Genomic DNA, 13,599 nt, shown 5'->3' on the forward strand with positions numbered 1-13,599 from the left:
GCCACGGTTTCGGCGGTTCAAGGGAAGGGAAATTGGCCATGAATGTTTTTCTCTCTCTCTCTATACATATTCCATACTCTCGTGATTCATTTGTTATGACAGAGCACCTATACGATCCAATAACTCTCTCTCTCTCTCAAATTATTTGGAAAAACAAAACCATTATTTTTCTTCCTTTTACTTTGAGATTGGCTCCCACATACACTCAAGGCAAAATATACCCGCCCCAAAAATCGATCTTCTCTGCTCATTCTGCAAACCTCCTAATAGCGAATACACCCCCAATAGTTCTTGTGTTCTTTTTCTGGTTTAGCCTGCCTAAAAGACTGCATATAATGGAGACAGTGAGAATAAGCAATCTTAGCTTCACATACCCAGGTATAGATGGGCAGCCACCTCCAGGTACCAAGCCTTTAATTCATGGATTCTCCCTCTCTGTCAACTCTGGTGATCGTTGTCTTTTGGTGGGTTCAAATGGAGCAGGTATACCCATCTCATCCAATTTTTATGATTTCTATGAATGTAAGTTATTTGATTCTCAACATGGACATGATTTTTGCGTTTCCTATTTGCTAAATTTTAGGACATTGGATATTAGACTCACCCAAAAAAGGGAAATTGGATAATACTATTTGAAATATTGTATTTATATTGGAGATTTTTGTTATTACAAATTGATGCCAGTGTATATATATAGGATAATAGGAATCGAATCCATGGATCCATTTAGTGGTTTTGTTTCTTGAAAGTATGTCTCATGTCTCTATATTCTTAAAGAGTGGGATTCCGAAAGTATGTTTTTCATCTGTTTTTTCTTTTTTCAAAGGAAATCTACATTGCTTTTCCATTCCTTAAATTTTTTTGTCTAAGATTAATTGAATCTCCTTTGTGTTTTAGATTATCTGTATTTTTTCTTTCCTGAAATTTTTAGGAGAAAGTCTTTATCAAATTTTTAACACGTTCCATTTATACTCATTACCCATCAATTTTAAATTTATGAATTCGGCTGAGTCTACCTTCTGTTTGAATGTGATTCTTGGCCTACTCAATTCACGTAACACCAGTGTTCCAAAAGTCGGGAGAGTCCACTTAGACTCGCCTGAGTTATTGCCGAGTCCTAATAGGAACCGGCCAAACTTGTCCAGTTCCTATATTTTAGTACCATACTTTTGGTATCATTCCCTTTGCTGTTTTAATTCCATTGTGACCCAAGATATTCTTTTCAATACCATTTATTCTTTTATGTGCTATTGCTGTCTATTTTGGCTGTTTATGTTGACAGCTATCATTCTCTTGCATATTATGTTGTTTAAATAGCACGTACTGTTGAAAATTTGGTATAGGGTGAAACGAGAGTTGGCATGTGTAATAATACAAGAATGAAAGAAATAATTAAGAAGAAAGACTTCCTTGTTTACAACCACACTACGATACGCAATTTCTTAGGACTATAATTTGCTCCCTTATTGTAGAATAACTATGTGTAAAAGATAACCTGGGCAAATCAGTCGTCAGGGTATTTGTAAACAGAAAATCACTAATGATACTTATCTAATTTTGCATCGTATAGGCAAGTCGACTTCGCACTAGAGTTGCTTGAATATAGAGAGAAAAAGTGGCTTGCCTTGTGTTTTTAGAGAGATAAAAGTTAGTAGGAAAATATTGAGAGAAACAAAATTTGAATTAGTAAAAAGGTGGTTAAAAAAATGAGTAAAAGCATCTCTTTTAAAGAGTGAATGATGACTATTAATGTGACTGTTCACAAGACAAGTGACTGTTAGGTTTCCAACAGTCACCATCCAACGGTTATCAACCGTTGGATCTTTGAACATGCATGAGCACGTCCCTCAAGCCCGACCTGCACATGTGCTTGGGCGAAGGGCGCCTCATGTGTCAATATGCAGCGTAAATTGCAAAGTGCGCCATCAAGCGCCCTCGCCCTCGCATGTATGCGCACGAGTACATGTCACACGCTTCGCGTGCTCTGCACAAGTGCCCACACTCTCTCATTTGTTCCATGAATATAAGGCACGAAAGTATTCTTATATCTATACTCCTTTGTCCACACTTCACTCTTCAATGTGAGACTAAAACCTATTACTTTTTCTCTTTATTTATTTAAAACTTAGAAAAACAATACAAGTAGGTAGAAATATAGTATATTATTTTATCAAAATACTTATATTGAACCCATAGAAAATAATGAAGACAATAGAACCTAGAAGGAGTAAAAGAGCAAGATGAGATCCAAAACATAATTTTGGTCCATATTTTTATATTCATCTAGTTGAGACTATATCAAATTAAGATATTAAACGTAGTACCTATTGCTTTAAATGTGGAGGAAGATCCTTCCTTAATGAGTGAAGCTTAGGCATCTCATGATGCAACATTTTGGAGAGAGTCTATTAACAATGAAATGGATTCCATATTTGCTAATAAAACTTGGAAATTGGTGGACCTACCACTTTGTTCGAAACCTCTAGGATGTAAATGGATCTTTAAACAAAAACTTAATGAAAATGGGTCAATTAATAAGTATAAGGCTAGATAGGTAGGCAAAGGCTTTAAATAAAAAGAGGGCATATACCATTTTGACACATGCCCCAGTGGTAAGGATATGAACAATAGAAATACTTTTAGCAATAGCCTCAATTAACCATGTAGTAATTCATCAAATGGATGTAAAAACTGTATTCCTAAATGCTGATCTAGATGAAGAAATTTACATGGATCAACCCGAAGGGTTTTTCATACTTGGTCATGAAAATAAAGTCTATAAATTGACAAAATCTCTTTATGGATTAAAGTAGGCACCAAAGCAATAGCATAAGATGTTTGATACTGCATTGATAATAAATGGTTTTAAACGGAATGATGCCAATAAATGTGTGTATAGTAAAGTAATTAATTCTATGTGTGTCATCATATGTCTATATGTATATAATATGTTGATTTTCGACCCTAATTTGAAAATAGTGGAGGAAATTAAAGGTTTCCTTACATTTAACTTTGATATGTAGGACTTGAGAGAGGTTGACGTGATACTAGGTATCAAAATAGTGAGAAATGAAAAGGAGCTAATATTAACGCAATCTCACTACATTGAGAAAATGCCCTATTAGTGTGAGCATACTGATAGTAATCCAGTCTTTACATCAATAGATCCTCATATAAAAAGAGAAATGAAGAGAGATGTATATCTCTTAAAAAGTATGCTAGAGTGATTGATAGTTTGATGTATGCAATGAGCAGTACGAGGAAAGATATTGCATATGCAGTGGGTAAACTTAGTAGATATACAAGTTACCGTGGTAGAGAGCATTGGGATGCAATCTCTCTAATATTAAGATATTTAAAAGGAACTATCAATTATAGCATACATTATGTGGGTTATCCCGAGGTGTTGGAAGGATATGGTGATGCGAATTGGAATATAGAAGTCCAAGATTCACTATCAGCATCCAAATGGATTTTTACTTTAGCTGGGTCAGCGATATCATGGGGATCAACTAAGCAAACTTGTATTTCGCGCTCTACAACAGAGTCGAAATTTTTTGCTTTAGATTTGACTTTTGAAGAAGCGGAATGGCTTAAGAATGTTTTATATGATCTAGCAATATGGTCAAAACTGATACCGACAATCACAATATATTGTGACAATCATGCTACTATTGCAAGAGAATGTTATACACTGGTAAGTCTAGACGCATTGCGCGTCCATACAAAATTGATAAGAGACGGGGTGATAAGTCTAGAATTTGTGAAGTCAAATAAAAATGTGGCCGATCCTTTGATAAAAGCCCTTGCGAGGGATGACATTGGTTAAATGTCAAGGAGAATGGAGCTAGAGTCCGTAAATTAATCATCTACAATGGGAACCCAACCTAGTCTCTTGCATCCTCAAGATTCTAGGTTCAATGTGGTAATAACAAATTGTAAGTATGATTAGTTTGATTACTAGATCAATAATTATTTAAGCATCCATTTTAATGAAATCCATACGATGGATAAGTCTACTAATGACCTATATGTTGGTAGGTTGAATCATAGTTGTTGGAAACGCCTGGGAACCCAAATCGTTTCAGGAACCGGAATCGTGGAGTCGCGCTTGGCCAGAAGTTTCACATTGTAGGAATCGTTGTCCGTACAATAGGAATCGCTGGGAACGAGATTCTTAATTTTTAGGAATTGAGTATCGATCGAAATAGGTCCAAGTTTCATCCACATATGGAATCGAGATTTCAGCCTCCTTGGAATCAAGATTCCCATCCCCCTGGGTTCGACACTCCAAATGTCAAGTTTCATGAATATGCGGAATTGAGTTTCCGTCATCTATGGAATCGAGTGTCTGACAGATACGGAATCGAGTTTCCATCATTTATGGAATCGTGATTCTAACGTATTTGGAATCGAGTTTCCATCATCTATGGAATCGTGTTTCTCACATATTTGGAATCAAGTTTCTGAAGTATATGGATCAGAGATCGATGCTGGTTTGAGATCGAGAATTACAATAGCAGAATCGAGTTTCTGACATCACTTCATTCGAGTTTCTGACATATGTGGTACATAGATATGTTGTTGTGTAGAATCGCCAATCCATGTGTGTTGCTTTATATGTTATTACATGATTTCAATATTTTATAAGCATTTAAATTAGAGGCGAATAAATAAAATTAGCATTATTAATAACCACTTTACATTCAATATTTCAATACTAAGCAATGTTGTGAGGCTACACATGGTGTAAGATCACTTAGCAATCTTTTCAAATATAACATATGAGCAAGATTAAGAAACAAAGGCAGTTTACATCACCGCAAATATATGAAACGTTATTCTATGGGCATTTAAATAATTTCACATACCATATGAGCAAGATTAAAAAACCAAGGCAGTTTACATCACCGCAAATATAAGGAACATCATTATATAGGCATTTAAATCAGGAAAAAAAGAAGTAAAAATAACATTACTAAGCAATTCAAATAACTATGAGCAAGGTAAAGAAACTATAGCAGTTTACATTGACGCAAATATAAGAAACATAATAAATATAACTAAAAAAGCAACACGATCTCATTAAATTGCTTCTAAAATACATGGCTTATAAATAATAATACCCCTTTCAAGTACACATGCCGCCTAATGCTATCGTTTGGGACTTTAAAGCATGATATCCACCAGAAAATAAAACATTACTTTTGTGGTTATTATTTACAAGAAACTAATGTTTTATACGGTGTAGATGATTCAAAACCTTGATGAAATGAGTTCCATTACTTGTAGAATCGTGTATCATTTAATATGGAATCAAGATTTAAATCTCGCTAGAAGCCAGATTCAATCTATTTGGGAGCGTCTACCCACAATTAGGGGGGTTCAAGTTTCTCTAGATTTGTTGGATCGAGATTCTGAAATTAAGGAATCGAGATTCCAAAACTAAGGAAACGAGATTCCAAAACTAAGGAATCGAGTTTCTTTGGTTCCGAAAAATATTTTTAAAAGAAGTGTTGAATCGAGATTCTGAAATTAAGGAATCGAGTTTCCTTGGTTCCAAAACTAGGTTTCCACATATGTGAGGAATCGAGATTCTGAAATTAAGGAATCGAGTTTCCTATGTTGCAAAAAAAAGGTTTCCACCTAGGTATGGAATCAAGATTCCGAAATAAAGGAATCGAGTTTCGTTGGTTAAAAAAAACGGTTTCCATGGAGTTTCCTTAACGGAAACGCGGAAACGGGTTTCGGAGCGAGACTCGCGGGGTTCGAGGAGAAATTCCGGTAACTATGGGTTGAATTAAGCTCTTAATGATGTCTATGGACTATTTATAAGTCAGAGTGTTTTAAATACAGGGGCACTCTTGATAGGCACACCAATATAACTGTGGAAGTGGGGCCGCTTCCTATGAGATGAGACTCGCCTCTAGAGCACTTATGACATCAGGATATAAGCACAAGGCCCAAAATGTTTTGGCAATTAAAGGCTCCAGAGATGTATAATATTTGTGAGTTATACTATCCGTCTGTTGGATTAGTTACATGGTTCAATGCTATAAGCTACCATGGAATTTGATGGACTTTATAGTGTAAACTCTAAGTGAAAGTTCAAATCGAAAGATACCTTCATGGTATGCAAATATTTTATACGGTTGCCTATTATTTTTCATATTATTTTGAAATAGTGAAGGAAATATTGGTATTTTCGTGTAGTAAAATACTTTAGTATATTTGAAAATAATATACCCACTCGTGTTGTTTTCTTAAGTTTTAAATAAATAGAGAGAGAAAGTAGTGTGTTTAAGTTCCACATCGAAGAGCGGACTATGAAAAGAGTGGTATAAATATGCTTTATGTTCATGGAACAAAGGAGATAGTGTGGGCACTTGTGCAAAGCAAACGAAGAGTGCGATGCTCGTACACGCATGTGCGTGTGTGAGGGTGAAAGCGAGGGCAATGGCAAGGCTGTAAGGGTGCTTGATGCGCACTTTAAGGTTCAAACGTCACACATGTGAGACACTAGCCGTAGATACAGAGGGGTGTGATGATCCATGTTCACAGATCCAACGGTTGGTAATCATTGGATGGTGATTGTTGGTTCTTGGAAACCCATTAGTCACATGTCAAGTGAAAAGTAGTGGTTCATATGAACAACCACCTCTTAGAGCCACTATATTCACTCTTTAAAAAGGGCATTTTTACTACCAAATTGCTACCTTTTTACTAACTTGATTTTTTCTCTCTCTCAACAATTACTTACTTTTTTTCTCTCAACAATCAAAGTCGTGCCCACTTTTCTCTCTTTAGAATTCTGGCAACTCGGGTGCATAGTATACTTGTTTATATTGTGCAAAAATGGACAAGTATTTTGAGTGACTTTCTGTCTCTAGATATCCGAAGAATTGATTTGCGTGAGTTATCGTTTACACACCGTTATACTACATTAAGGGGGCAAATTACAGTCTTGAGAATGTGCATCTAGTGTGGTTGTAAACAAGAAGTCCACATTCTTTTAATTTGTTTCTTTATTATATATTACACCATTTCCAACAAATCCTACTCTTTTCCTCTATGCGAAGAAATCGTTGTAGTTGAACTAAGTCAACATCAACTTTTTTGTGCTTTTATCTTCTTTTGATATTCTTTCCAAAGAGGGGGGTAACTTATTTATAATAGTCCCTGCTTGAATTCTTCATGAAGTTCAATTCCACAAGCTTTGAGTTCACTTGCAACAAGTTGCAACTCATACACTTAGTTGAGTATTGGCATGTTGTCGGTGAACTTAAGCTCAATATAATTAGAAATTAAGAAACGTTGGTTACCCGATTCTTCTATTAAATACTTGATCTCCAACAAATGTCAAAATTCTCTCTTTGATGCCACCGAACAATACATGTCATAGATCGCATTGGTAAGTTCTTTGAGAATATGACCATTGTATATGTAATCGTCTTCCATCCATTTCTGCCGATATTTGGATGATTCGGGATCCTCCCATTCATGTGGTAATGGCAACTCCGGCGTATTTTTGGTAATCACATATGCCACCTTAAGTATGCTCAACAAAAATATAAGCTTTTGTTGCCACCTTTTGAAATTTGTCCCATCAAACTGATCGAGCTTTGCAAAATCTTTATTCATAACTTTATTGGACTTCACACTTGCTTCCATTTTTCTCACCCAAAATTATAATATTGAATTGTTGAAATTTTGGTGTTGGGTGGAACGGAGGCTGGAATGTGTAATAATAAAAGAATGAAAGAAACAATTTAGAAGAAAGAGTTTCCTGTTTACAGCCATGTGGTGTACTCTCTCAAAACTTGTAATTTTCCCCCTTACTGTAGAATAACAATGTGCAAAAGGTGACCTGGGCAAATTAGTCATCGAGATATTTGTAATTAGAAAATAACTAATGATACTCGACTAATTTTGCACAGTATAGACAAGTCTACTTAGCACCAGAGTTACCTGAATATAGAGAGAGAAAGTGGCTCGTTTTGTATTTTTAGAGAGATAAAAGTCAGTAGGAAAATATTGCGAGAGAAAGAGAATTCGAATTAGTAAAAAGGTGGTTCAAAAAAAGGGTAAAAAGTCCCTTTTAACGAGTGAATGTGACTGTTCACTAGACAAGTGACTAACTGTTAGGTTTCCAACAGTCACCATCCAACAGTTATTAACCGTTAGATCTCTGAACAGACATGAGCACACCCCTCTGTATCAATGGTTCGTGTCCTAGCCTTTGGATCTCACACGCACCACGTTGGCACCCCTTTGTGCACATGTGTGGGCATGAGTCGCATCACATTAAAATTGACCGAGCCTTGAGCTCGACCCGCCCATGAGGCGAGGGGTGCCTCATGCGCCAATGAGAAGTGCAAAGTGCGTCACTCTTCAATATGGGACTAAAATCCGCTACTTTCTCTCTCTATTTATTTAAAACTTAGGAAAACACTAGGTATACTATTTTGAAATATAGTATTTTACTATACTAAAATGCTAACATGTGCATCAAATTTCATGTGAGAGCAGTAAGAAGATTTTCTGTCTTATCCCTCTTCATGATAGCTTCATTTCTTTGCACAAGACAGGTTGATTATAATTGTATCCATCATCTGCAGCAGCATGCTTGTGAAATTTAAGCGCAGTGCTGTCCACCTGGGGCTTTCTATGGTTATTCTTGCTCAAGCACAATGAAAACAATTCTCAATTTCTTATGGCATTTGGTTCAATAATATTTTCACTTCACCTGTTAAAATCTTCACTAATCGAATTATTTTTACTGTTGCTTCTAGGAAAGACCACTATTCTGAAGATATTGGGTGGGAAACATATGGTGGAGCCTGACATGGTCCGTGTGCTTGGGAGATCTGCTTTCCATGACACTAGTCTCACGTCCTCTGGGGACCTGTGTTACTTGGGTGGAGAGGTAACATCTTTCTCTATTATTGAATACGCTTTTCTACCTGTGAAATATATAATACTTATGATTATGGGATATCAAATGATATTCACTTGGTTATATCTTCTGTGGTTCCTTTTTTTCCTGTTGGGGGGTGGTTATATCTTCTGTGATTCTTTTTTTCCTGTTGTGGGGTGGTATGTGTAGAAATTGGGTTTCTATTTTATAAATTTATTTATTAATTTATTTATTATTTGTTTGTTTGTTACTATTTTTGTTATATATAGAAACCATAGGTTTGAAAGCCATGAGTTTCTGGATCAATTGTTTTCTCCACTTCATCCAAGGTTGCCATTTATAACAGCTGGCTGACCTCCTGAGTAAAATTTGGCAAACTTATTTTCTACTGAATTCGTGAATAAGTGTAACTCTTCATGTACTGTTTGAATAAAAGGTAAACCCTTTGTTCTTCCTATGCGAGGTTCAACACAGAATCCTCTTATCCCATTTGTACTGTCATTTCGTTTGTCTGGTGGATGAAAAGTTAGAGCAAATATTAAATGACTAGGCAGTCCCCAAAATTAAGGCGCCGCAGTGGTATTTTCTGCCAAGGTTTTTCCATCAAATGACCATCTGGGTTATGGCTAAGTTACTTATGTCAATGGCCAGGCTGGCTCACTGAAGATATCCATACGTTCTGGCCCAAATGTCTGGAAAGTGGGATAGGAGAATACTGTGTTATCCTCCAACAGGAAGACCACGAGTCTCCAAAAAACTTTTGATCGTTCACTGTAATGTTAAAGTACAAATACAAATGTAGAGCTAACTTCTTTCTTTTGTATGGTATTCTAATGAATGGTGTGCTTGCAGTGGAGAAGAGATGTTGCTTTTGCTGGTTTTGAGGTACCAATACAAATGGATGTCTCTGCAGAGAAAATGATATATGGTATGCAGGGGATCGATCCTCAAAGAAGAGAGACATTGTTGAAGGTATTGTTGAAGTGTTCTTACATAGCAAACAAGTACGTTTGGACTCCATGTCTATAGTTAGCTCATAAATTATCATGCTTGTGATTATGGACTGCAACTGTGCATGCATTCACGCACGTTGAATATATACAAATGCATGAAAAGTTATGTAAAGTTAAGCATTGGTACTATGTGAATTTGGGTGAGCATGCATTCATATAAACATGTTTGATTAAATGTACCATCTAAGAGTACATGCGTTCAAGCGCGCATACATGCTTACATGCATGAGGCCTGTGAGACTGGCTTTCATAGCCCTGAAGGCACTGAAAGTGAAGTCTGTTACGTTCAGCCATGATGCAGAAATGGAATATTAGAAACCTCTCTGGGCCATCAATGTGTTGGAAGCTATTGTCAAGGAACCTGCTCATATGGCAACTCTGTGTTTCAATATTCTTGATTGGTGACTTTGATTAGGCTGAGAACTATGTGTTTCAATCCCCTTACCTCTTAATATTATTAAAAGAGGTTTTTTACATCCACCATCCTTGGCTGGTTTTATCACTTCATGCTTTTAAACCTGGAAATGTAACTCCTTAATAAATCATTTTCCTTCAAACATGATCTACTGGTGATTTAGGTCAGGACCATCAAAATGACCTTGTTGCTCAAAGAAATCAGAAGACTTAAAAGTATAAATGTATTAAGATTGAATAGTAATACTATGCCAACTTTAAAGAGTATGATAATCCTCCTCCTAAACATAGGCTGGTTAATGAAGGAAATTATACTCTCTATGGTTAATCATTAGTGAATAGCAAGAACTCACACTATTTCTGTTTATCCTGCCTTGTTAATTGATTGATGATTTTTTGTTTTGACGAAAACAGGGTGGTTGATTTTTATTTTTATTTTTTTGAGGAAAGTTTACTATAATTGCTGCAATATTTAATAAAATATACAAACGAATGGGGCCCTCTGAAAGAGCACCCTTTACAGGCCCGAAGGGTTCAAAAAACTTCCACCATGGCAATCCATGAACATTTGTAGTGAGGTGTATCTCCAAGCACCAAGGAAAAGCTTTAGTGTTAGTTTTATTTATCTACGCTGGTTAAGAACATGTTCTTTTCAATTGAACAAAGGACATGGGACCTCTGACAGCATATATTCACTAAATTGTCATAGATTGACCTCTACTTGAATTTGATTGACCTCTACTTGAATTTGATTGAGAGAGAGAGAGAGAGAGATGTGTTTTGTGTATGTCTGTGTCTGTGCTTGTTGCTGGCTCCTTTGTTGTATGAGACTTTGATTAGTTAACCGGTCCTGTTTTTTATCTATTGGTTATGGATGACTGCAGGTTAGCTGGAAAATCAAAACCCGATTTTTACCTCGACAAGGATGACAATTTTTCCCTACAATGCTGGCCTGGCCCTGACAGGGCCGAAGAAGCCGTGGCCAAGGCCCATCCCTGGATGAATAAAATAAAAGTTAACCAACGGTAAACAATAAGAAAAAAAGGGCTAGGCAAGGCTGAACTTGGCCAGCGCTATTTCAGCCATGGCCCTGGTCCTGATCTCGGGCCGTGGTGGCCTGGCCCTCGGGCCACATTTTGTGGGCCAGGCCCTTCTTTTTAGGACCGAGCCGGATTCACCAGCCCATTTCTAGTCCTAATTCAGATTGCTACTACTGAGACAGAGAACCTCGAATCAGTTTAAACTTTCTTTTGCTATATTAACCACAATTATCTCTGACGAAATATTAAAATAATGAAAGTATGGTGTTGAGCATGATGAATACACTTCAATTCAAATCTAGTATTGCATTCAAACAGCCATTTCTGTGATCAATATAACGATCACACATATTTTCATTCCAATCCTTTTATTGGGTCTTGTGAATAAATTTTTGGCAATTGATCAAGGTCTTGGATATTGATCTAAACTGGCGTATGCACAAGGCATCTGATGGTCAGAGGCGACGAGTGCAAATCTGCATGGGTCTCCTCAAGCCATTTAAGGTTTTTTTATCTCTCCTCTCATCTATGCTAGATGAACTTTGACCACTTTTTCTTCTCCAACTTTTTGTAAATAAAATATTTTGTTCTTCTCTAGGAGTATGCATACCATGTTTACATATTTATAGAACACTGAGCGTAATGTTTTTGTAGGTACTTCTTCTTGATGAGATCACCGTAGATCTAGACGTGCTTGCAAGGGCCGACCTGCTGAAGTTCCTCAAGAGGGAGTGTGAAGAGAGAGGCGCTACCATTATATATGCAACACATATATTTGATGGCCTTGAAGATTGGCCTTCACATATTGTATGCTTATTATTTATCACATCTTGGTCTGCAAGTTTTGTGTGTGTGTATGTGTTTTGTGTACTTCGTGTATACTCCAGAATTCCTACTTCCGCTGATACCGATCAGTGAACTTCCAGTTATATGTTGCCCAAGGAGAACTGCAGTTAGCATCACCCATGGAGAAAGTTAAGGAAATGAGCAATCTTTCATTGATGGTTTGTGCTTTTCTAATTACCATTATTGACATTCTTGCCGTTGTTCCATAGATTTTTTTTTACAAATTCACTTACATGGGTCATGGTTTTCTTTGTGACAGAGAACAGTTGAGTGTTGGCTGAGGAGAGAGAGGGATGAAGAGAGAGAAAGAAGGAAGGGCAGGAAAGCAAAAGGCCTTCCTGAGTTTGAGAGGAGAATCGAGGGTACTCGAGTGACAGGAGACCCTGCAAGAAGTGCAGTTAGGGTTTTGAACAATGGATGGGCAGCAGGAAGATTGCACTCAACTGTGGCAGGTGAAGAGAATTTTGTTTTCAGTTCAAACAGTGTTCTGAGATAGTGATGCAATACGTGAAAGAAACTATTATGCACTAGGATCGATAATGGTTAGTATTAGAGTCATAGAGAACCAGTTGTTTGAATGGATTGAGATTACATATTGTAATCATTCTTGTAATGTACATGGAAATATAATATTAATGGGAGGCATCCATTCTTTCCTAATGCTCTTAGGCTTACTTTGGACATACCATTTATGAATGAATAACCATTTCTCTCCTCTGCCCATTCATGAATAGACTCTTTGGTCTGCTCCAGCTATTTATAAATGATACCCCATTCATCAGTATGTTTGTGGAACCTTCCAAACAGGACCTAGGAAGAGGCATTCAAAAGCTATTCGGTGAAGTATTACTGATGGAGAGGGATTGTTTCCAGTTGGGATGTTAAATTTCACAAACCTTGCAAGTTTAGCAAAAAGAATTGTTTAGCTTTGGCTGTTATTGGGACTGACTTAAAGGGTTCAGTCCCTTGACATCTTAGTTTAGCCTGATATCCTTCCATTACAACAAAAGTCCAAGGGAATGTTTCATGTTCATTAAAAACCCTAATTGAAATCGAAATTACATTAACAAAATTATGATCATTTTACTTCATAGGAAAAAAAAAAAAACCAAAGTGAATTCATATAGCAGTCAAAAAGAAGAAAATCATATTTGCCTTTGATTGTCACAGCAAAATCTAATATCAGGCATGGAGATTGGAAGCCATGAAATTCAGTGGATTTTTCTGTTTTCGTTTTTTTTTCGGTGCAGTTGGCATACGGACACCTCCGTAGGTATAGAGGTACGGTGCCCTTCAAATTTTATCATGGTATATAATTTTGATGTAAAATGTTATTAGGATTATCTCAAAATCTATTTTTATATCTAAT

General features: G+C 36.6%; 1 protein-coding gene across 5 annotated transcripts; it reads left to right on the forward strand.

Annotated features, from left to right (window-relative positions):
* The first annotated feature begins 207 nt into the window (after positions 1-207).
* Positions 208-12,890, forward strand: ABCI20 (non-intrinsic ABC protein 9). 5 transcript variants are annotated; one of them, XM_088858644.1, is made up of 7 exons: positions 208-483; positions 8,793-8,926; positions 9,770-9,921; positions 11,793-11,888; positions 12,039-12,191; positions 12,311-12,388; positions 12,490-12,890. In XM_088858644.1, the coding sequence occupies exons 4-7, from the start codon at positions 11,820-11,822 to the stop codon at positions 12,724-12,726; spliced, it is 537 nt and encodes a 178-aa protein (XP_088714770.1). In that variant the 5' UTR covers positions 208-483; positions 8,793-8,926; positions 9,770-9,921; positions 11,793-11,819; the 3' UTR covers positions 12,727-12,890. The 5 variants fall into 5 exon arrangements, with proteins under 5 accessions (XP_088714770.1, XP_088714769.1, XP_006841602.3 ...); XM_088858643.1 differs by having other exon boundaries at positions 9,770-9,889; positions 12,295-12,388; XM_006841539.4 differs by having other exon boundaries at positions 9,770-9,889.
* The last annotated feature ends 709 nt before the right edge of the window (positions 12,891-13,599 follow it).

This window comes from Amborella trichopoda, chromosome 2, assembly GCF_054954075.1.
Source record: "Amborella trichopoda isolate Santa Cruz 75 chromosome 2, AtrichopodaSantaCruz75HAP2 v2.0, whole genome shotgun sequence".
Taxonomy (NCBI): domain Eukaryota; kingdom Viridiplantae; phylum Streptophyta; class Magnoliopsida; order Amborellales; family Amborellaceae; genus Amborella; species Amborella trichopoda.